Raw genomic sequence first — 23,341 nt, forward strand, 5'->3', positions numbered from 1 at the left:
GAGGGGATCCCGGACTGAAGTGGCACGGGCCTCTTCACAGAGAAAGCCCAACTCTGCCATTCTCTCCAGCATTGGCTTTCTCATGTTGGAAGGAGGGCTCTGAGCTAGCAGGCGACCCCTGTGCTCTATACCAGGGGCTGATCCAGAGCCTTCTGGTCAAGGTTCCCATTCTTTTGTGTCAACAGGCTTGAGCTTGCCAGAAGCCCACCAACGTTTCCTAAGAGTGACGTTTCTTTCGGCTGTAGATGGTGCTTGCTGTCGGTTCTCATTGGTTCTCTAGGGCCATGTTTAGGGTGGAAGTAAAGAGGAAGTGGTGTGCTCCCTGGGGCCCTCAGCCAGAGCTGCCTGTTGAGTGGCATGGTCCTAGGGGCCCATGGAGGTGCATGCGCAGGCATCACCTGAGTCTGTGCTTATAAAGGGAGGCCCATCCCCCGCCAATCCATTCTTGATGCCTGTTGCGAGCCTGTAGGTGATCTGCCGGATGCTGTCTCCAGAATATCTCTAGGGCCTCTCAGCAGGTAGCAGTGTCTCAGCAGCAGGTGACAGAACAATAGAGCCCTCTAAGTCGGAAGGCTCCACCCCAGGTGGTCTCATACTCAGTGGCAGCAAGGTCAAAGCCAGCCTACTCAAGGCTGGGGGAGGCTACAGCCTCCTGTGGTGACGGCTTTATGTGGAGTAGCATTATTGCTTGCTTATTCGTTCATTTGGTATCCAGATATGGTTCTAGGTTATTGGGTGTCAGTGAAGATGATAGAGCCATTGCTTCCACGAGGATGGGGGCAGGAGGGGTAAAGTTGCAGTGTGAATGACTGGTGAGTGAACAAAGTAGGGAGTGGAGGAATAGTGTGGGGGAGAAGGCCACAGGTTAGATCGTGTTTCTAGAGGAATGGCTAGTACACCATGGTGGTTCTTGGGTGTGTGTGTGTGTGTGTGTGTGTGTGTGTAATGAGCAAGGAGAGAGAGAAGACTACAGCTGTGGGGCCTAGCAGTGTTGGGCTAAAGAGGTACCATACAGTCCATCTTTGCAGGTAAAATGGCTTGGAGTCAACCGTTCTTTTCTTTGTAATGGCTCCAATTCCCCTAATGCCTAAGGTGTTAGGGAAGTGTGGAAGGTCTTTCCGACTACCACAGTACCGCCCTGAGTCTGCAAGTGTTGCTATACTTCCCAGCTGTGGGCTTCCTCAGGACGTAGCCTTAGGTCTTGGGTAATGTTAGGAATAATTGGTAGGTGAAAGTCACAAATACCACAGTTGTAATAAGTTATTGGGAAACATTCTGACTGAGCAAAAGAGCAGGAGCTCACGGGCACGCGATCAGAGTGCCTGGAACTCTCCATTTCAGTTAAACATGGTGCAGCTGCTAAGGTTGGTGCTGCATGCTCTAACCTCAGCAAACACCCAGGAGGCTGAAGCAGGAGAGTTCTACACACCCTGCTTATCTCATAGTGTTTGTGTGCACGTGTGCACGCACATATGTGCCTGTTCGTGATTACACACTTAATCAACAATACCTATTTCCCCTTTAGTGTTTAAGCAAAGCAGCATAAACACCACGATTGTGCTGAAGAGCATATTAGTTTGTAAGTTTTAGAAACCTTGCCTTTAACTCAGATATTAGGGAGTGACGATTAAAGTTTTGCTTCTGAAGCCTGCTGACGGTGCTGCCAGGGAAGGGTCAAATCTATTAGAACCCTCCCGCGCGGAGCAAGTGGCCTCAATGGCTTGTTTGTTTAAGTCAAACAGGAAAGTTCTTCCTTTGAACTTCAATAATTCCCGGAAGCGCAGTGGAGAAGCTGGGGGCAGAATGTGCCAAAATGGTGGCCTTTCGAGGCTCAGCCTTCCCAGAGCTACCCCAGCCTGCTGGCACCTGCTGGAGCACTTGTGCACTGTGGTGTTCTTGCTGGGCCGTTCGGTTTCTAATCTAATGTTCTTAAACTGCTTTTTGTCAGTTTTTTGTTCAGCTTCCAGTGTATGTAGCCTGGTACAAGTGTTGCCCACTTTGTTAGTTGAAAACTAACTTGGATGTTTCACTTACATCTGCCTTCCCTTCCTTTTCCAAATTTCTTTCTAGGAAATGACCCACTCGTGGCCACCGCCTCTGACAGCCATACACACACCCAGTACAGCCGAGCCGTCCAGATTTCCTTTCCCCACAAAGGTAATTCCATAAATTATGACAGGCACAATATCTGCAGCAGAGGGAAGTGTAGGGGTGTGCTGCAGATACTATATCCACCACAGTGAGAAGAATACAGGGTGGTGCTCTGGTTGGTGCTCTCTGGAATCTTTGGAGACTGGGCTAAAGGTCACAGATTAGCTTTTATGGTACTTCCTAAGGCTTTTAGATAATTTATTCTCCTTCTCATGTTAGCAAGAATGTCTTAGAATTGTATAGGGCTTTATATCTTCAAAACTTCTTCGTGCAGTTTCTCATTTGAGGGCTTATCCTCTGGATAACAAACCTTGTTTATCTCTTACTTCCTATAAATTTTTTGAAGTGAACAGCTAATGCTAATGTTGGTTTCCATAACAACCAAACAGACTACTGGCACGTTTTCACTGATGTATTGAAACAGCCATCCTTTTCTTTTTGGCTTATACTTTAAAAGTATTTTTCTGTTTTGTTTTAATGGGCATGGGTGTTCCACCTGCATGCATGACTTTGTGTGTGCAGCACGTGTGTGCCGTGCCCACAGAGGCCAGAAGAGGTTGATGGCTCTCCTGGTACTGGTGTATTAGATTGTTGTGAGCTGTCACGGTGGTGCTGGGAATCTGCTCTGTGGAAGAGCCATGACCCCTCTTAACACTGAGCCATCTCTCCATTCCCAGTGTATACTTTGAAATAACCTTTAGCATGTATGTATCCTGAGTGCAGGGGTCTGTCTGGCTCGATATGCATAGATTCATATTTCTAGGAACCTTTTTCATGATACTGTTTTGAGGAGCTCTACCTACAAACCCCAAATTTACCTTGGTTATTCCACCCTGTTTATAACAATGCTTTTAAACCAAGAAGATCCATTAATAACGTGCAGAGATCAGATTGGTCAGTGTCCATCTTGTCTGTTCGGTGTGATTTATGATTTACTGGAGAATGGGCTGTTTGAGCCTTGCAGAGGCCAATAGAAGGCGGGCGGTTTGCTTCATGTAGCAGGTGATGAGTAGATTGAGCGTTCCCTTCACCATCGCTACATTGTTTTCTCCAAATTTAGTTTTACGAAAATATCGTTTGCTTTAAAGCCTGCATGGTGTTGCTGTAAGCCACACAGCTCTAATGGTGAATGTTTCTTCTTAGGATCCTCTGCACGTCAGTTCTGCAACCCAGAGCCAAAGTAAGTGAACATCTGCCGTTTGTATTGCCTTACAGAACAAAGCCGTGTTCTTTTTGTTATGGTTTTTGTTTTTAATAATTGTTAACCGATTTGGTAATGATACACTCACAACAAAACTCAGAGCCACTCTGTAGGTACTGTATGAAGTAAACTGTTTTCATTAAATTCTAAACAAATACAAGTTAATATTACATGACACATTTACTTTTCTTTCTTTTTTTCTTAGACATTTTCTTTACATCGTGGCGCATTTTCTTTTTTTTTTTTTTTAAGATTTTATTTATTTATTTTATGTATATGAGTATACTGCTGCTGTCTTCAGACACACCAGATGAGGGCATCAGATTCCAGTACTGATGGTTGTGAGACACCATTGTGGATGCTGGGAATTGAACTCAGAACTTTTGGAAGATCACTCAGTGTTCCTAACTACTGAGTCTCTCCATGCCTTATGTCTTGTTTTTCAAGACAGGGTTTCTCTGTGTAGCTCTGGCTGTCCTAGAACTCACTTTGTAGACTGGGCTGGCCTCTAACTCAGATCCACCAGCCTCTGTTTGGTTACATTTGTGTGCCACCACACCTAGCTGACACATGGTTAGGTTGACTACAACTCTTGGAACTGTATTTAAGGATAGAGTATTTAGCCCATCAGTGGTTTCCTAGAGCATGAAACCTGACTCACTCAGCTGTCTGGTGCTGGGAGACTGGGCTGACAGTTCTCAGGTTAATGGAATGCCTCTGTGGCCATCGGATGAGCATAACCTCCATTGCAGAGTGTAGCCTGCAGGCCAGTTTCATCTCAACTCAACACAGATGAGAGCCACTTTAGAAGAGGGAGCTTCCATTGAAAAAATCCCCTTGCCAAACTGGACCTGGGGGGTGGGTGGAGGGGGGGGGGACTGTGGTGCATTTTTTTTTTTATTGCTAATTGATGTGGGAGGACCCAGCTCACTGCCAGCATGCCACCTGTGGGCTGGTGGTCCTGGTACCATAAGAAGGCACGTTGAGCAATCCGTGAGGAGCACGTCAGTAAGGTGTGCTCTTCCATGGTCTCTGCTCTGCTCCAGTTCCTGCCTTGAGCTCCTGCCCTGACTTCCCTGAGTGATGTGACCCTTTTCACTCTAAGCTGCCTTTGATTTTGATCTTTTAATCACAGCCATAGGGACACTAACAAAGACAGCATTCCTGTCATGATAGCAAGTCAGTTCATATTTGGTTTTGTTGGGTTTTTTTTTGTTCGTGTTGTGTTGTTTTGTTGTTTTTCTGTTTTTGTTTTTGAGACAGTGTTGCTCTGTGTAGCTCTGCCTGGCTTGGAACTTGTTTTCTATGCCAGGCTGACCTTGAACTCAGAGAGCCACCTGCTTCTGTCTCCTGATTGCTTGGATTAAAGCTGTGTGCTACGACTGCCCAGTGAATTCTCTTTAAAAAACAAACAAACAAAAAAGCCAACAACAACAACAACAACAAACCCAATGGGCCTATTGTTCCAAAACGTATGTTTCGGAATATCTGGGTGTCTTGCTTCTTATGTCTGTGCTTACACAACATGGCTGCCTAAAGATTTCCAGTTTGCATTGGCCAGGGTGGCTTCCCATCAGAGTCCTTGTGAGTTACTGGCTTCTGTAGCTCTAGATGTCTAGGCCACAGGACAGCAATTTGAAAATGTGAGAGCTGCTGCCACCATGAGGAAAGAGTGGGTAACTGCAAGTGCAGAAGGGTTTAAGAGTGGCTCACCCAGCGTTGGTCCCCTGACCCTGAGTCCTTGTGTGGACACATCAACCGCCTTTTAGGTACATCAGGACAGTCCTTGGGAATGAATCTCTCTGAGGCACACCTGTGCCATGTCCCTGAACTTTCTGTCCTGGATCCAGTTCTGTGAACCTGGCTCTCACCCCTCTTCCTGCTGGCCACTGCACACTGCACACCCAGGGACTTAACTTCTCCATCTCTACACATGGGCTCTCCTTCTTCCTGAAGGTCTTCCTGCATTCACGCTGCTGGCAGAATCCCACAGGTTCTCTTGATTCAGCCATTGTAAGCTTTCCGCAACTGGCCTTTGGTCACTACTGGTAGACTACTCTGGAATCTGAGGACAGTAAATTTACATAAGTGCCCCCATGTACTTACCTCAGACTGCCCTAGGTTGTGGATGTTTGTGGGCCTGTGTCCCTCAGGTACCTTTGCAGAATGGGACAGATGTCTGTATACATCTCTACCAGGCTGTCTATAAATAGCAGCTGAGTGAATGAATTATACTATGGGAGATTGACTCCAGGAGGGACAGATGTGGGAGAGAGGCTAATCAAACATGGATGGACCCGAGAGTCAAGCCAGATGGGATTTGAGAACAGAATTGTCATGGAGCACCCTTAGGGGCCTAGTCAATTGTCATCAAGAACAGAAACTGTCTCCCGCAGTTATGAGCAGGATGGGTGCCACCCTCAAGCTCTGTGCTCTGGCTAAAAGTCCATTGCTGCCGTTTCATTTCCAAACAAGCATTCTTCTTTCACGAGACCATAAATGCTGTCCCGAGAGGCTGCATCAAGTGCAGATTGGTACTGTACCTGGGTAACGGGGAAAAGCAGACAAGAGGGAGCTCAGTGATTGGCTGTATAAACCTGTTTCCATGCTGTTCTGACTGCATCTTCCTCCCCACAGAACAATATGACACGCCTTCAAAAACCCACCCCAATCCCCAGCAAGGAACTTCGTAAGTATAAAAGGGAAAAGCAATCTTTGTGTATTAGAATTTGATAATATAGCGTTCAAATTTCCCGTGTAAGCTCATTATGTAGACTGTCCCCCTCCCCCACTCTCAGCTAATGAGTTAATAAAAGGGCTTCACTGTAGGGGGCAGAAATGACCCCCAGTAATGGCCGGTTCAAGGTTTATGCACTGAATGTGCTGAAGGGGTTTTCTGGAAAGAAAGGTTTTGAGCTATTATTTATGCATTGACCATGGAACTCCAAAGGCTTTGGCTTTTAAAATTTCAAACTTAAGTAACCCTAGCTCTGGAAATTAAATTCGGGGGGGGGGGGATTATGGAATAAGATTTTCTGCCGTTTTCCAGCCTATTTATTGTCAGTATCCTGTTCTGTTACTTGCTGTTCTTATCCAGGTCAGGCGCCTCTAAATGTATTCAGGGTTTTTGGAACACTTAGTCTTCACATTATAGGTGTTTCACTCAGCATTTTGACCCAATTTGTTTCTGGTTAGATGGATGTTGCAGATGCTCTCAGAGTTCAGAATCCTGCTTCTTTCTTTGGTGTGTCCCTGGTGCCCCAGGAGGCCAAAGGAGGGCGTTAGATCCTTTGGAACTGGAATTATAGGTGGTTGTGAACCACCTTGTAGGTGCTGGACTTGAACTCTGGAAAAGAACTGTTGAACCCTTGGTCCTCTGGAAAAGCCACCAGTGATTTTTATATGCTGAGCCATCTCTCTAGCCTGTTTCTTCTAATTTTTTTTTTTTTTAAAGCTCAGTTTTTGTTCCTTGTGTTTCGGGGGAAGGGCATTGCCAGAAAGTGTCAGATGAGTTGGAGAGATTATTACATATCACTGTTGGAGTGATTTTCATTTCAACACAGAAAGATGAACAGTAGCCTAAGAGTTTTGATAGATGAATTTTCATCTTCTAGAGGATTGTGGTTCCTTTTTTTTGTTTTGTTGGTTTTTAAATATTTTTTATTTTTGCTTGATCAGGATGTATTTTAATGTGCTCTTGTGGATGAGGGGTTTTCCTTGTTGATGTCCTCTACTTGAAAAAGACAAAACTCACCAAACTTTGGTTTCCCATTTCTGTTTTGTGTTGTCATGCTTTCTGGCAGTTTTGAGTCACTAGCTGGACTATGGAAGAGCTACTAGGGCCAAGGACCAATCTCATGGGAATCTGTGATACTGCTCCAGGCTACCAGACTGTCTGCACTTGTCTGTGATGGTTGGAGATTGGGGATCAAGCCTTGGTAATGGAAAAAGGTCTGGGCCATTGTATTGTGGCATCCAGGAGGGCTCACTTGGATCAGCAGAGCAGTGGCATCTAGGGCAGGAAGTGGCCTTGTCTGCTTGAGAGTGAAGGATGAAGGGTTGGCCGGCTGCTGCACCCCAAAGCGGCCTGAGAGGGAGTGGGCAGAAGTCACTTCTCTGTCTGTCCATCACATGCAGCCCTGGTGTTCTAGCAACACCATAGCAACCATGGAAATCACAGAAGCTCAAAAGTCCATTGCAAATGTACTTACACCTCCTGATGGGGTCCTGTAAATAAAGACTACTAATTCATTTTTGAAAAGAGTACCCATAATGGTCGTCAGGGCAAGGTAAAATCTGACTGAGGCAGTCAGGTGGGTGTAGAAAGAATGTACCAGAAGTGCTGCTGAGGCTGGGTGGATGGATAAAAATGCATGACTCAGTAGTGCTATGGGGCAATGGGTCCATGGCATTGAGAAGTGCTAAAGTAAAATGTACCCCTTGAACAAAGGCCTTTAGTGGAGAGCGAGCGAATATGGCATTCCAGTCTATTTATGCTCTAATGCTCTCAACAGTTGGTACGGTCTCATCACAGTTGGTATGGTAGGTTTCTTAGTGCTGGTGGCTAATTTGATCGGTGACAACCTTGAGTCTCACTAATGTAGCTGAGCTCTTTGAGTGGCAGGGTGGTTGTCTAACATTCCTGGAACACCAGAATTGTTCATTACAGGGTTAATTATGCTTTGGTTTGAAAGCGAAGGGCAACCTACGTCTTGCTATCTCGTCTTGCTATCTCTAGAAGTAACTAATTCTAGAGTGAGGCCCTACTCCCTACCTCTGGGTCAGTAGTACCTCTTGCCTCTGTCTAGTCTTGGGTGCAGGAGCAAGCACAGTGGTAGCCGAATATATGTGTGTGCATGTCTTCCGCTCTCATTATTTTCCCGCTAACCCTGTCTGCTGGTAACTGATTAGCTACGGTATCAGTACTGTTTGCCTCCAAGTTCAGGGGAGGATGTGTTTGTTTAGTGGCACTTGGCTGTTGGTCCACTTCCTTCCCAAGATCTGCAGTTGCGGGACAACACAGAATGTTTCCTCTTCCTAAGGTTATCGTGTCCCGTGCAGTTCCTTGCCGGGAGTGCAGGGCACTTGGCAGCCCCTCAGGAGGGCTGCAGGACTCAGGCCTTAGACGCTGTAGAGCTTGAGTGCACATCTCAGGGATGAGTGGCATGGAAGGATGCATACTATCATTTATTTATTCATTGCCTCAACCCCTGCTTTGAGTGAAGGAATAAGAGACAGGGACTTCAGGGTTACCTGGGGTTGGGTGAGTTAATGGTAGCCAGGGGTAGTCTAATTTTTTTTTTGGGGGGGGGGTTAAATACCATGCGTGTTCATGCTGTCTAGTGCTAGTTTGTAAGTACCTTGGTACAGAGGGAGAGCCAGGAGTCGTTTACCGTGTTACCGTTCCAGTCAGCACAGTAGACTCACATGCCAGCTGGAAGGCTCTGCGGCCTTCCCTGGCCGTCTGGCACTTCCTTGTTGTCTTTTTGTTTCCCTGTGATGCAGGGGATGATGCCTGTACATGCTCCTGGAAACTTACACCCCAAATCCCGACATGTCCCGTAGAATGAGCTCCAGTGACACAGCTTCCTGTACCTGGTGATCTAAATCATATTAGTCTAAGAAATTTCACTTTTCTCTCCTGCCATTTTATAGGAAGTTAACTCCTGTAGTTTGATGGTGTTTTACTTGCGTATTCATTGACAGCTCTACCCAAGAAACACGTTGCTGGCAGATAGCTATCATTAAAAAGAGATGCTGTGAAGTGGAGAGGTAGTTGTCGAGATGCCGCCCCAGTACTTCAGGGACACACACCTGTGCTGTCCTGTATCCGGTGACACTGCTGAGTGTGCCACATCTGGCTTCTTTGAAAAGGGACACCTTGTTTTCAAGTGACTGGGAGCCTGGGGTCATGTTATATACAGTGACCTCATTACATAGAGAAGGAAGTGTTTTAATGTGTTTCTGGAAGAAAACTAGAGGTTGACAGTGAGGGGCAGTAAGGAGCCCTCCCCCTGCTCCCTCCTGCTCTACCGTTGCCCCTCCCTCTCTATTCCCTCCTCACTCCCCTCCTCTTTCTCCCTCTTCCCCTCCCCTTTTCCCCTCTTCCAGCCTTTAGTGGCTCAGGATCTGATTTTTTGTTTGTTTGTTTATGATATGATCTCTCCTTTCTTTATAATTCTTAGCCTCCCATGGTCTCCCACAGGCAATTGTGGCCCATATTTCTCTGCCCTATTTCCAAAAGGAACCAGAAACCAGAATTAGTGGGTACTGTAAAGCTATCACCACAGGATTGGAGACAATTTGGTCTGCATTATGAGACTGGGTCTCCAAGAGGTAAATGCACCAATGGCAGGCCTTGCTCAGGAGGCAGAGGCAGGCAGGTCTCCTTCAACTCACGAAGGCCAGCCTTTTCTGCATAGCGAGAGCCTGCCTAAAGACCAGACAAGCACACAGAGCAACAAACGTCTGGGTGCATTTTAAACTTGGAGGATTCCAGCTGTGTCTTGGAGTTCAGCTTCCTCAACTCCTCCCGCCCCCATGTCATTTGGGAGATGGAGTAACGTTCTGTGTTTTTATACCATGTTTGAACACATAAGGTGTGAACACATGAATGCATCAACACACCTACCACCATCTGGACTTAGCAGTTACAGATAACTAAAATGGTACTAAAAATTAAGCCAGAGATGAGCTTATTTTAAATAGTTTTGGGGGATCTTGTTTGTTGAGAATTTTGGCAAAGATTTCATTGAAAAAAGCCATTACTAGGTAATGGCAGGAAAGCAAGACTTGTGTCTGTGCCTTCACCCTGTAGTGTCGGGGTGACTCACGGAAACAAGCCTGCCAGGGCCTGCCTGTCCAGAGGAGCGGAACGCAGCTACACAGAGGCGCCAGGGCTGTCTGTACCGTCTGTGTGCAAGCTGACTTCACCGGTGCTGGGAATGTGGTCACACTATGTGCAGTCCAGAGTTTTCTGCAACATTGTCTCTCTCCCTTTTAACAGCATAGGTCTTTGGGGTTTTGTTGTTTGTTTGATTGTTTGTTTTGAGAATCATATGTAGTTCAGGCTGGCCTGGAACTTTTAGCGGAGGTTAGGCTTCTGATCCTCTTGCCCCCACCCCTCCCCCCACCCCCCAGTGCCAGGGTTTCAGGCATGTGCCACCATGCCTGTTTTATTCTTGTTTTCATTTTATCTGTCTGTCTGTCTGTCTGTCTGTCTGTCTGTCTACTGTGTATATGAATGGTGATAGTGTGGCGGCTAGAAGGCAGCATTAGAAGTTGGCAAGTACCTGCTTTTACCCTCTGAACCATTTCACTGGCCTTTGTCTAAGAGTGGATTTCTCTCTGTAGACCAGACTGGCTTTGAACTCAGATCCTCCTGCCTCAGCCTCCTGAGTACTGGAATTATAGGTGTGTTCTACCATACCTGGCCTGGTTAACTTTTTATTTCTTTATCAACGACATTTTACGCACAGATTTAGACCATGGGAAACACGCAGTATGTAAGTGGCACCAGTGTCTTACTTAAGAGATTGATGTCCTCTGACCTTTTCTGATGGAATTCTTAGATTTTAATTTTGTAGAAAGCCCTCAGGCCCCTCTTCAGCAGCCCTCCTTCACCGAACGCTGTTCCCACTTCAAAACGTCTTGAGTAGCTTTTAACCAAGCAGACAGGTTTTATTATTGATTCTCATCCTGTACAACTTCCAGAGGGAGAACTCTGTAGAACTTTCACAGTACCTGCTCTTTCCAAATGAGCTCAGAACTTCTCGTGTGCCTGGACTTGCCTTAGGAGAGCATATCTGTAGTGGTTAGGTGTTATTCAGTAGCAAGGGGGAGGGGCACATAAATGGGATTTTGATTCTCTGCTGTGAGTGGATGCATAGTGGGATTACAGGATCATTTGTGGTGCAGAAAAGTTAAGGAAGATTCGTTTTGTGCAAAAGAACCCGGTCGGTAACTAAGAGACAGTGCCTCTTTATATGGTTTTTTTGGGGGATGGCTAATAATGAATACACTTTACCAACTTTGCCAGACTTCCCCCAACGTGCAGTGTGTTTTTCTTTTTCTTGTGATTTTCTTTTTCTCCAAAGATAATACCTTTTATCTCTTGCTGTGTCTCCTTGCCAACCCAACCTAGCAGCAAACCTGTTGAGTGACTTTTTTTTTTTTTTTAATACCATTCTGATGGCCTACGGCCAGGTTCCATGACTGAGGGCTGTGTGTTTTAGTCATGGTAAAATAGGAATTTGGTCTCCACTTGGTAAACATTGAGAAAGATCTTCAACTTATAAGTAGCTAAAATTTTCTGTTCTCTCTCTCTCCCTCCTTCCCTCTCTCACTCCCCCTCTCTCCCTCTCTCCCTCTCTCTCTCCCCCTCCTTTTGTTTTGTTTTGTTTTGTTTTGTTGGTTTTGGTTTTTTGAGACAGGGTTTCTCTGTCTGGCTCTGACCTCAAACTCAGCGATCCCCCTGCCTCTGTGTCATCCTGAGAGCTGGGGTTAAAGACATGAGCTACCATGCCCAGTTTCAGTTTTCATTTTTTAAGAAAATGTACACAGGAAGATTATTAGCACATGTGCTGGTGAAATAACTCCTTGGTGGAGTTGCCACATCACATGGTCATTGGTAAAAAGCCCAGTTCCATAATTTATCTCCTCCATGGCTTCCTCCTTCATAGAGCTACAGTAAGAATCGCTGGTCAAAATTCCTGAGAAGGTGTTTTGAGATCTACTGAATGAATTTTAATTTGCTTCCTGGAACATAAGCAATATACAAATAGATTTTTTTCTGTTTTACTTACAACTTTGTGTGTGTGTGTGTGTGTGTGTGTGTGTGTGTGTGTGTGTGTGTGTGGTAGCTATGCTTGTAAAATTGGAGAGAAATGTGAGAGACAGTACTGGGCACCCTTGATATTTGGGAATCTCTGAATGGAAGGGTGGGTGCTTAGATTTGAGAAAACATGCGCAGTTTTTAATGTCAGAATTTGTCCTAAGCCAGAGTGCCTAGAAATGTGTAGTAATATAAATTTTAGGAAACAAGCTGACATTCCCCTCCCCCCCTTACCAAAATTAGTAGTGCTACGATTGAAATATACTTTCAACAGGGCCACTTGCATTACTAACTAAACTAATGAGAACTTTGAGCATGGATTTGTATCCAAGTGACCAAAAGAGAATGATTTTTTTGGGGAGGAGGTCTGTGACAAATTAATAGTGTCCTTTGGACAAAAATGAACAGGGTGTCTTGAGGGTGTTTGTGCTTGCTTAGCACTGTTTAAATACCTCACTTCCATTGGGAAGCAGCATAGATAATCCGCTTATTTTACTTCTGTCAGAGACAATGGAAGAAGGTGGTTCAGGGTCATTTGCTGTCTGTGTATTCCCTTTGTCTTCTTGGTGTGTGTGTGTGTGTGTGTGTGCGTGTTTGTGTGCATGTACACGCGCGTGCTCTCCCTGAATAGGAGTCGAGGGCATCGATGTCGGGCAGGTTAGAAATGCCTGCCAGAAGTTGTCTGCAGGGTTCCAAACAGGTGGGATGTTGGGCTTTGGTGTTGTCAGGAGCTTGGCTGACGTGATTTCAACGTTAAGTGGTAAAGCTTGAGTTTCTAGAAAATGGATTTAAGCAAGCAAACAAAACAAGCCCCAACTTATCCCTGCCTACCCCCAGCCCCCATATTCTATAAAGTTATTCATTCTCCTAAATTCCCCACTGTCTGTCGCTTCTCCCCAGCACCCTCGAGGATGACCTGCAGCTCAGCGACAGTGAAGACAGCGACACGGAGCAAGTGAGTGTTGAATTGAATGCCCTAAATGCCCGAGACTATTCCTGATGCTGTCCTAACCTGTGTTTCTGTTCTTTCCGGGAACTTCGCACCCTTCCTGTGAATGTCCAGGCCACAGAGAAGCCTCCATCCCCACCTGCACCTCCAAGGTACTGTCTGCACATTTCTCCCCCAAACTATTGCCTTCCCTCACAAACTACAGGAGAATAAAGTCTTCCTAAGTGCCTTGTGGTGGCTTCTCGAAAGGGACAGTGCGTGGTCACAGCTGAGAAGTGCCATTTTTGTTATTTTAAAACTTGACTCAGCTGGAGGGAGGTTGCTAACCCTGTTCAAGAGGAAGAGCATTGTTTTGGATGCCTTTGAGCTGTGGGGTTGGAGAAGTAACTTGGTAAAGTGATTGCCTTCCAAGTGCAAGGACTCAACCTTCAGCAAGAGAGTCTGGTGTGGCTGCGGAGACAAGTGGATTCCATGGCCTTCTGGCCTGCCTGGCCTAGTCCATGAGAGACCCTGTCTCAGAACCAGAGGTTGGTTAAAGAAAACACTAAATATCAGAATATCAACTTCTGGCCTCCACATGCATTACCATGTACACATGTATGTATTCACACTCATGCTCACACACACACACACACACACACACACACACATACACTGAGCCAGGTGTGATGAGGCATACCGGTGATCCTTGAACCTGGGAGATTGAGGCAGGAAGACAGACAGAAAGTTAGAGGCCAGATGGGATATGGAGCTTAAATAAGCTTTAAACATAGTCGACCATTGGCTTTGTGTGACCAGTGTTTGAAAAGTCAGATGAAGGAGCCCATGCACTTGTGAAACTAATAGAAAAGCTTGTCTTCAAAATCAGTAACATTGAATTCTTCCAGAAATTGTTCCCAGTGTTCCTGATTGGTGGGTTCTTTTGGAGGGGGAGAGATATGGGGGCGCTGGGGGGGGGGCAAACCACTGCTTTCACCTTCAAATGGAAGAGCAATGCTCTGTGTTTGGGTGTAGAAACTAATTTTTAAAACTATTTTATGGTATTTTTCCCCTGGTACGAACTATACTGATTTAAGGTAGAAAATACCCGTCTCTCATAGTCAAAGACACAAGCTATTTTGCTGCCTTGCAAGGTTGTCAGCAACTTAGAAAGAAGGTCACCAGGAAGAATTTGAGTGTCCAGGAGCAATGACGTGGTTAAACTAAAGAAAAAATTAATTATGCAGCCCACGGATTCCTAGACGCAGCCTGTCTATTTATACCCAATCTTGTTAAAATTTCAAGTGGCTCACACTGACTGATAAAATATGACAAACTGGTCATAGGTGAGAGCCGAGGGAAAGACACATGTGACAGCAGAGGCTGGAAATAAGCTAGAATCAAGAGTGTGAATCTGTGCTGGTGGAGTCCTGTGCAGAGGGGAGGTCCTGGGACAGTGCTTGCTCTAAAATGACTCCAGCCAGTGACTTTTATTACATTATTCTTCACCATTTAATAAGGGTTTATTTTGTGACTATTGTAGGTAGGTTTGGGAATGTTGAAAGATTTCTGCTTTAGCTCACAGCATTTAGGGCAGCCTTTAACATTGCATATGGTTCGAAAGTGTATATCTAGCCTCAATCTGTGTGTCTTCTCCTTGGACTAGAGTTAATGGCCTACCTGTAAAACCTGGACTTGCGCATTGCCTGCTAGTTGTAAAGAGTGATTTGCTGTATAATTCTACCAGGAACCGTGACTGGGTGCTTTGAGCTCACCCGGCCGACGAACACCCTCTGTCGTCAGTAACTGTTGGCTGCTGTATCATTAGGTCCTATGTAGAGAATACGGGGGAGGATTGTACACTAGCTTTTCTTTTATGCTTTCTCTTTTGAGTTATCATCTAGAGTAATCTTCATGAGCCACATAGTAAAAATTTTAGCTTTTGTGGGACACGTAAGCCTCTGCTGTAACTGCTTACCTCTACTACTGCAGCAGGAAAGCAACCATGATGCCCTGTGAGACAACTGCAGGCAGTGCTAATAAAACTTTATTTAGGAAACCGGGTAGGCTGTCTAGGCCCTGCCCTTGATATTAGGCGCCTGGCATAGGTATTGTTTGTAGTTCAGTTACCAAAAGCTCCTTTCTCTCCTGCTATTACCCAGTGACCACGATTCTAACACCCTGGCCTCTGTCCACTGATGACAAGCCAGCATTGATGCCTTTACTGTCTAGGAGCAGATAGATAGACATCAGTGATAGGGGAAGAAATCCTGTGTGTATGATCCTCTAACGGTGCCCTCCTGTTCTTTTGCAGCGCTCCGCAGACTCTTCCCGAGCCCGTGGCCTCAGCACATTCCAGTAGTGGGGAGTCAGAGAGCAGCGAGTCAGACAGTTCCTCAGACTCTGAGAGTGAGAGCAGTTCCAGCGACAGCGAGGAGGAAGAGAATGAGCCCCTGGAGACCCCGGCTCCGGAGGTACTGCACCCCCTTCAGAACGCTATGCAAGATGGCAGGATGCTGACTGGTCAGAGCTGCCCACTGAGCTGTCTGGTCAGCCGTGCTTTCCCATGGTGCACTTCGCTGTTCAGCAAGTGCTTAGCGGTAGAGACGCTGGTCAGGCCTGACTGGGTCCTCTCTCTGGCTCCAAGTGCTGCTTGCTAAGAGTGTTTGCAACCTTGTTTTCTTTTGAAAAGGGAAACTTGTTTTTAGTTAAGCAGGACACTGTATCAGTGTCGATGATAGCTCTTTCAAGATTCAGGATTCTGTAGCTGAAATGAAAGAAACAGGAGCTAGAAACAAGTCGGTTCTGTCTTTGAAGCACTAAAAGCCATGGAGTACATTGATAGATAGCAAAGTGCCCTGCTGGGGTTGGCCTGCCCCGGGTAGAGTAGGGACAGCTGAGTCTGTCGTCACCCACAGTTTGGAAATAGCATAAAGATAAGCAAACAGTCAGACTGGAAGTCCCGAGGGTGACATTTCCCTGTTCCAGAAACTGTCTGAGCCGCATGGAACTCTGAGCTCGTGGAAAGGGAAGGAAGCGCTATTTTTTTTTTTTTTAAACTGGATGAGGCCATCCTTTATAGAGAACACTGCCTCTGTATTTAAGATTCGAATGCAAGGAGATGAACCTTTTTAATTAGACAGCATTACATTTTTATGTGTCCAGCTCTGTGAAGATGGCTGTGTGCCTCGGGGAGAAGGGTGGGGTAAGAGCATCAGAGATTGAAGACATGTGCGCTGTGCCTTTAGGTGTGACTGTGCCTGACTGGGCAGTCCTTTGTTTTTGTTCTTTTGAGGTTTTTACAGTTCACAGACCTGGGTCAGCATTAACAGCATTTGAGGAGCCTTATTAGAGTTTCAAAAGCAACTCTATGGCTCTCTCTGTTGTCTTGTGGCACCAACTGTATGGAAGTGAGTCTTCTGGATCTGAGGAGGGAGGGTGATGGACATGCCTTGTAGGTCAGCTTTATGACGGTCACCGTACGTCACACCATTTTTGTGTGGCGTGTTTTCGTTTTGTTTTTGTTATTTTTGGTACTGGGACATGAATGCAGGGCATGCTTAGCATGCTCTCTGCCACTGAACTGTGTTCTTAACCCCGTGTTTCATCTTTAGTAAGAAAAATGTGCATGCTTGTAAGATGACTCATAGAAAATGTTCCATAAAAGAGTGGAGTCCAGCCAGGCATTGGTGGCACACGCCCCTAATCCCAGCACTTGGGAGACAGAGGCAGGTAGATTTCTGAGTTTGAGGCCAGCCTGGTCTACAGAGTGAGCTCCAGGACAGCCAGGGCTACATAGAAAACAGAAAAACAAACAAACAAACCCACCAAAAATAAGAAAAAAGAGTGCAGTCCAGTGAGATTAAGTTTAGCACATTTGACTGAGTAATTGAAATCTATTCATTGTTGGCCTGTAGCTTCTTAGGGCCTTGGCCCCAGTCCCTGCTGCCACTGAGAACACAAAGAAAATAGAAAATGATTTAGTCTTAACTTTATTGTAAATAAATGTAGTCTTATTGATCAAAAAGTAACTGGTATGAAGCTCACTGTGTTAGCACAGCACATGCTTATACACCTAACCCTCTACACGCTGAGGCCGGGGGCCAGTCTGGGCTAGGAGTATACCCTAGCCAAAAGGCCCAACCAAACAAAAGTCCAGCAAGGTAGACTGGAACTTCCTAGGTGCAGAATAACTGTCCTGATCTCATGCTGTTTTTAAAAATCTCTGCAGTGAATAAAGTGTGTCTCTGTGAGGTCAGGGGCCTCTGCTGAGTGAGGCTCGCGCTTGGGAATATCTTGTCTTAGTTTATTTTCATTTTCCCTTAGGTATTTAACTAGTTTTTGTCCCCTTTAGAATGAATATCTCCCCTTTTAGTTGAGGGTTACATGAGTTATATAATCAACTGCATACTGGCTTTATTTTATTTTTAATTAGTAATGAATCAGTTTATTGCTTTTGAGTCAAGGTCTTGCTCTAGACAGCCAGGGACTTACTCTGTAGAGTAGGCTGGAAGGGATCTGTATGCCTTGAGTGCTGGGATTAAAGGCAAGTACCATCATGCCTTATTTATTGTGTGTGCACGTGTGTGCGTGTGTCACAGTTGACAACTTTGGGGCTGATTGTCTCCATGGGCTCCACCAAGCTCAAGTCATCAGGGTTGTGCAATTTAAGTACATATATATCAAGTATGCCTTAATATTTCATGTCTTAAGCCATAATTCATTATAAATCCACACATATTTGTGACTGAGAGGTTAGGAGAGCTAAGGAAGTACCCACACACATTGGGAACACTTCCACACTTTTGTCCCTTCCCTTCCAGTTTTCAGTATCTAGGCGTTATCACCTTTGAGAGGAACAGAGGGTGCGTGAAGAAAAGGAAGAGAGAAATGAAAAGCCAAACTTTGATCCTAATCTGTCTAGCACTTCTGTTTGAACATTATAATCTCATTTAATTAAATCTCTCCCTTTTTAAAAAAGATTTTATTTGCATGAGTAGCTGTCTTCAGACACACCAGAAGAGGGCATCAGATCCCATGACAGGTGATTGTGAGCCACCATGTGGTTGCTGGGAATTGAACTCAGGACCTCTGGAAGAGCAGTCAGTGCTCTTAACTGTTGAGCCATCACTCTAGTCCTTATCTGAATCTCAATTCAAACATTTTAACCCAAGTAATTGCTAGCCTTAAGCTTCCATGTCATTTGGGTACAGAGGAAGAGCTGTGTCTCTGTTTTCTCATTGTTGAGCATATGATTTGGGTGTGCCGTGAAAGTGGGCCACAGGACTCCCTGCTGGACATTGAGGAGCATAGTGGAGATAAACATGTGCTATTTCTGAAACCAGGACATCCCTTTAGGGACTCCACACTGAATACTTCTCGGTGCTACTCTGTTTTAGGGATAGAGTTTCAGGAGTGCCTTTTCCATTGGGTTCACACATTGAATACATTCTAAGCAGCCTGCCAGTGCTAGGCTGGATCTGTAACCACAGGGGTTGGCCTATCCCAGCCTTTCCCAGGGAATGGTGGGAAGGGTTTGGTTCCAAGGGTTCTACCTACAATTTTATCTGATGGCTTAACTACTGTGCTACCAAAGCCTTGAGTGTGGCAAGGAGGCACCATCCTCCCCTATGAATTTCCACACTCTAACAACCACCTTGCTGTCTTAGAATATTGGATGCGTGTATGTATTTTCATGTGATAAAATGCTCTGCACATCATGGTAGTTGTCTTCTCCCTGTCTTGCTGAAATTCAAACAGACACCTGGAGGAGATGCTCTAGCTAGGAGGCTGGACAACAGAGATATCACCAAAGGAGGAAAACAGCCCCTTTTCTGTCTAAAACAACCCTATTTATTGGCTTCTTCTCACCATTCTTTGGGGTGTTACTCCATTGTGAACACAGGAAGCCTAGGCTACTTTACTTCCTACTGACCAAAATGTACCCACACCATATGTTTTCTATCAGGATTGCGTATTTTTGCAGGGTCGGATTATTTGGTGCATTTTACTGTGGAAAGTCGTCAGCTATCCTCCCTTTCGCATCCAGAGGCTGAGAATAAAGTTCAGCGATAGAGCGCTGGCCCACAAGGCACCAGGTTCTTCGTTTGTTCCCCAGCAAGTTAAGACACACTTAAGAAGATTCTATTAGGTCCAACTTACTGGACCAGTCTTACCCATGATCTATCTAATCGATTTAAATCTCATATCCACTATCCTTTGGTTAGCTCTCTGGTGCTCTGTGTATATGATTTAACTATTCTTGCCAGTGATGGGCTGTAGCTGTAACCACAGGTGTTCACCTATCCCAGCCTTATCCAAGGAACAGTGGGAAGGGTGTGAATCTTGGGTAAATGGGGGGAACAGCAAATCCGTAATGTATGGGAATCTTCTAAGAAGTATAATCCTCACTCACCCAGTCAACATTGGTCTCTTTGGTATATATCTCATAAGACTATTTCGGCACTTAGGAGCATATTCTGCAGAAAACCTCACTTGTGTTCTCAGCACCCGTACCAGGCTGCTCTCAAGTACATGTAACACCTGCTCCAGCCTCTCACTAGGTATCTGCGCTCATATCCACCCCCAATATAATTACTATACATTATATAAGTGTATAAAACCCTGGATATAAAAAACTAAAATGAATAATACAAATTACAAAGTAAAATATTAAAAAAATTTAAAAAGCAAAGAATGAATGTCCAAGTAACTTATGCCACAGCATGCACCAACAGTTAGCACCAACAGTTGGAGTCACAGGATGTTTGAGGAACACCGGTTGATCTTCCCTATCAGTTATCTGGCTAATAACCAATACTGACTGTCTGCTGTGGGTCTTCTCTTTGTGCTTAGGGACAAGTGTGACGCCTTTGGTAAAAGATGCTGTGTCTGTCTGAAAGAATAGAGGGACTAGTCCCTGCTAATGTGACTTCACTCTGTCTTACTGTGTAGGTTTTAGAAGTCAGGTCTGTCTGTGTTATATTGATAATCCTGTCACATATAAATTACTGTTTTTAAGTAAGTGAAGAGAAATCAAATGTTAGAACTGGGGCCTTATCAGTTGAAGAAAAGTACTGTTTTTCTTCCTTGTTTCCTTATTATAATTGTACCATAATTAACCATCAGGGCAAAAAGACAAGCCACAAAGGCCTCTCAGCAGTTGCCAATTACTTATTAGTTAATATCTATCAGGCAGAGTTCTCATTGCAAAGTTGTTCAAACTCATTTGATGAAGTGCTGCAGAATCTGACTTGTAATCTGAAGGAGATGCCTGGAAGGTAAATTCTTAGGCTCAAAATGACCCCTTGTCATTTGGGGACAGTCCTGTATAGACTGCTAACATGGCCACTTGTCCTGGGAATGGTCCTGTCTAGTTAGGCTGCTAACCCAGTTCATCAACCCTGGTTGGTTAATACTTTTCTGTCTCTGCTTCTAGCCCGAGCCTCCGACAACAAACAACAAATGGCAGCTGGACAATTGGTTGACCAAAGTCAACCAACCCTCAGTGCCCCTGGATGGCCGGGGGAGCACAGAGTCTCCACAATGGCGCCAGGAAAGTAAGAGTGTCGCTGAGGGCAGCAGTGACCAGCAGCATCCTGATTCCAAAGACCCTCCCCCAAAGAGCTCCAGCAAGACTCTCCGGGGTCCCTCTGAGGGGCCCCAGCCTGGGAAGAGGGGCTGTCCGAAATCCCCCGCTCAACAGGAACCCCCACCTCGGCAAACTGTGGGCAGCAAACTACCCAGGAAACCCGCCAAGGGCTCTGGCCAGGCAGAGCCCCAGGCCAGCTCGCAGGTGGAGAGTGAAGCGGGACCCCTTCCCTACGGCTCAAAGGAGCAGACTTCCAAAGACAGACCCAAGGTGAAGACGAAAGGCAGGCCACGTGCCGTGGGCAGTCGGGAGCCTAAGCCTGAGGTCCCCGCGCCCACGCCTCAGGCAGCCGTGCCCAGGCCGAAGCCACCTGTGCCCACCCCCAGTGAGAAGAGGAAGCACAAGAGCTCCACGGCCCCCTCCAAGGCGCCCTCAGCCCCCCAGCCTCCGAAGGACAGTGCTGGGGACAGGAACCCAGAACACTCTGCTCTGGTCTCCATGACTCAGAGCCAGGGTCCATCCCACAGCGGCAGGGGCAGCAGTGGCAGCATCAGGACTAGTGGCTGCCGACAGGCTGTGATTGCCCAGGAGGACGGCTGTAAAGACAAGCTCCTGTTGCCTTTGAGAGACACCAAATTGCTCTCGCCGCTCAGGGACTCCCCACCACCGACAAGCTTGGTGGTGAAGATAACCCTAGACCTCCTCACCAGGATTCCCCAGCCTCTGGGGAAGGGGAGCCGCCCTAGGAAAGCAGAAGACAGGCAGCTGTCAGCAGGGAAGAAGCAGGACTCGGAGACCAAGAGCTGTGACAGCTCCAGCAGAGTGACCAAGAAGAGAAAGGTGGGTGCAGAGACAGGTGGTGGGATGGTCTTTGAGTTGTGGAAGCTTGCCCGGCTGAGCTGCCTCTCCAGGGCTCCTCTTGGCCTGCACCCCTTTCCCGTCCTGGGGGCTGTCACTTGGTCAGGGTATCTTGAGTCACTGAAGGCATCCTCCTTCTGCACACCCCACTGTGTGCACACCCCGCAGCACGGTGCATTTTTATGTATGCAGATATGGTTTACTCCCTGGACGCTATGTTTTACCCTGGAAGTTAAGGTCTTCCATGAAGTGGCATGATAGTGTTCTGAGCAGTCTTGAAGACTGCTTTGTCCCTAGAACTAGCTAAGGCCTCTGGGGAGAGGTAGTGAAGTGAGCTGGTGGGGTAAGCACGGCATGCTGAGTGTCTGTCACGATGTGTTTTCAAGGCAAACCTTCATGATGCGGCTTTCTATTAGGCATGCTGCCAGTTTGGACAGTGTCTTCTTCCTTTATTCAAAGGTCTTGAGCTCTGGATTCCTGGATTTTTTTTTTTTTTTCTCCTTTGTGATGAGGAGAGACTCCCGAGGGCACTACTACTACCTGCCCAGATCTTTTCACGGAGCACAAGGGCCAGCTCTGCTTTGCTGACCAGGAGAGGATTTAGCACTCTTGAGTATAAGAAAGATGTCTTACAAGGAAGATCATGTTGAAGCCCAGATAGTTTATCCACCTGGTTAAAGATATAGCATGGCTCTAGCAAACCAAAAAGGGAGATTTCCCCGAGAACCTGGTTGCTGGAGACTTGAATATCTGTGACCCTATCTACTGTGGGCTGAGTGCTTGGGATAACCCAGGTGCTTACTGAAGAAGGGGCTGTCTGAGCTGAGAGAGGACAGGTTTCCATGTCAGGAAGACTCTAGCTGGGGGGGGTAAGGGTTAGACAGTATATGTCCATGGAGCTCCGTCTGTTCTGGATCGTGCCACATAGACCAGGCTGACCTCAAACTCACAGAGATCACCTGTCTCTGTCTGCCTCCTAGTTAAAGGCCTGCACCACCATGCTAGAAAGCTTTTAGAATGAGATGGAATAGTGTGTGTGTGTGTGTGTGTGTGTGTGTGTGTGTGTATGTATGTCCCCGTCCATCCGCCTCCCTGTCTGTCTGAGACAAAAGTTTATCGGAATTTGTGGTGGACATGCTTAGGGAAAAGTGTCCCTGCAGCTACTGGCTGAGCAGGGCCCCCACTGCTGCTGGCCAGCAGCCAGGCTCCTGTCACCCCATCTGAGCTGCCGTGGCTTATTTTATGTTGTCTCCGGCACTAAGCATCTGCTTTTGTGCCTCCCGCTGGAGTGGAAGGAAATACAGTCTGCAGTCGGCTTCCTTGTTGGTTAGAGAGCCGCTCAGCCGCTCAGCCTTCACGGGTAGGGGCCATCTAGGTTAGCTCCTCCGCATTCTGAGATCAGAGCCTGCCCTCCTGACCTGAAGCTGAGCCTCTAAGGCACGGCTCAAGGGAAGCATGCTGCTCAGACCTTGGGGAAGTTACGGTCTCCTCATCTCCACCGTGCCCGTGAGTTCTGCAAAGTGTCTGGTCCATGAGAAACTGAGGATAAATGCCAACTGTAGTGCCTGTTAGCCAAGCAGACTGTGCCCTGGCCTCATGTGCTCTGTGCACTGCAGCAGGTACCTGTCAGGGTCTATGCTGGTACCCGGCTCCTCTCAGCTCTCCTCACCCCACCCCACCCCAATCTTCTCCAGTTCATGGGCTTCCCTACCCCAGCTTCTGATTCCAATAGAACCTGCCATTTGGGCCATGTGCTCCAATGGATCTTGGCCCCCTCTC

General features: G+C 46.5%; 1 protein-coding gene across 4 annotated transcripts in view; it reads left to right on the forward strand.

The window, feature by feature from the left end:
• Positions 1 to 23,341, forward strand: part of Aff1 (AF4/FMR2 family member 1) — a 162,884-nt gene that overhangs the window by 120,853 nt on the left and 18,690 nt on the right. For all 4 annotated transcript variants that reach the window (XM_029478020.1, XM_029478021.1, XM_021162208.2 and 1 more), the window contains 7 exons: positions 2,071 to 2,157; positions 3,295 to 3,331; positions 5,990 to 6,041; positions 13,086 to 13,140; positions 13,249 to 13,286; positions 15,428 to 15,587; positions 20,552 to 21,544. In XM_029478020.1, coding sequence (XP_029333880.1) covers positions 2,071 to 2,157; positions 3,295 to 3,331; positions 5,990 to 6,041; positions 13,086 to 13,140; positions 13,249 to 13,286; positions 15,428 to 15,587; positions 20,552 to 21,544 — 1,422 coding nt within the window. The remainder of the gene's footprint in view (positions 1 to 2,070; positions 2,158 to 3,294; positions 3,332 to 5,989; positions 6,042 to 13,085; positions 13,141 to 13,248; positions 13,287 to 15,427; positions 15,588 to 20,551; positions 21,545 to 23,341) is intronic.

This window comes from Mus caroli, chromosome 5 (assembly GCF_900094665.2).
Source record: "Mus caroli chromosome 5, CAROLI_EIJ_v1.1, whole genome shotgun sequence".
In the NCBI taxonomy this organism is placed as follows: Eukaryota; Metazoa; Chordata; class Mammalia; order Rodentia; family Muridae; genus Mus; species Mus caroli.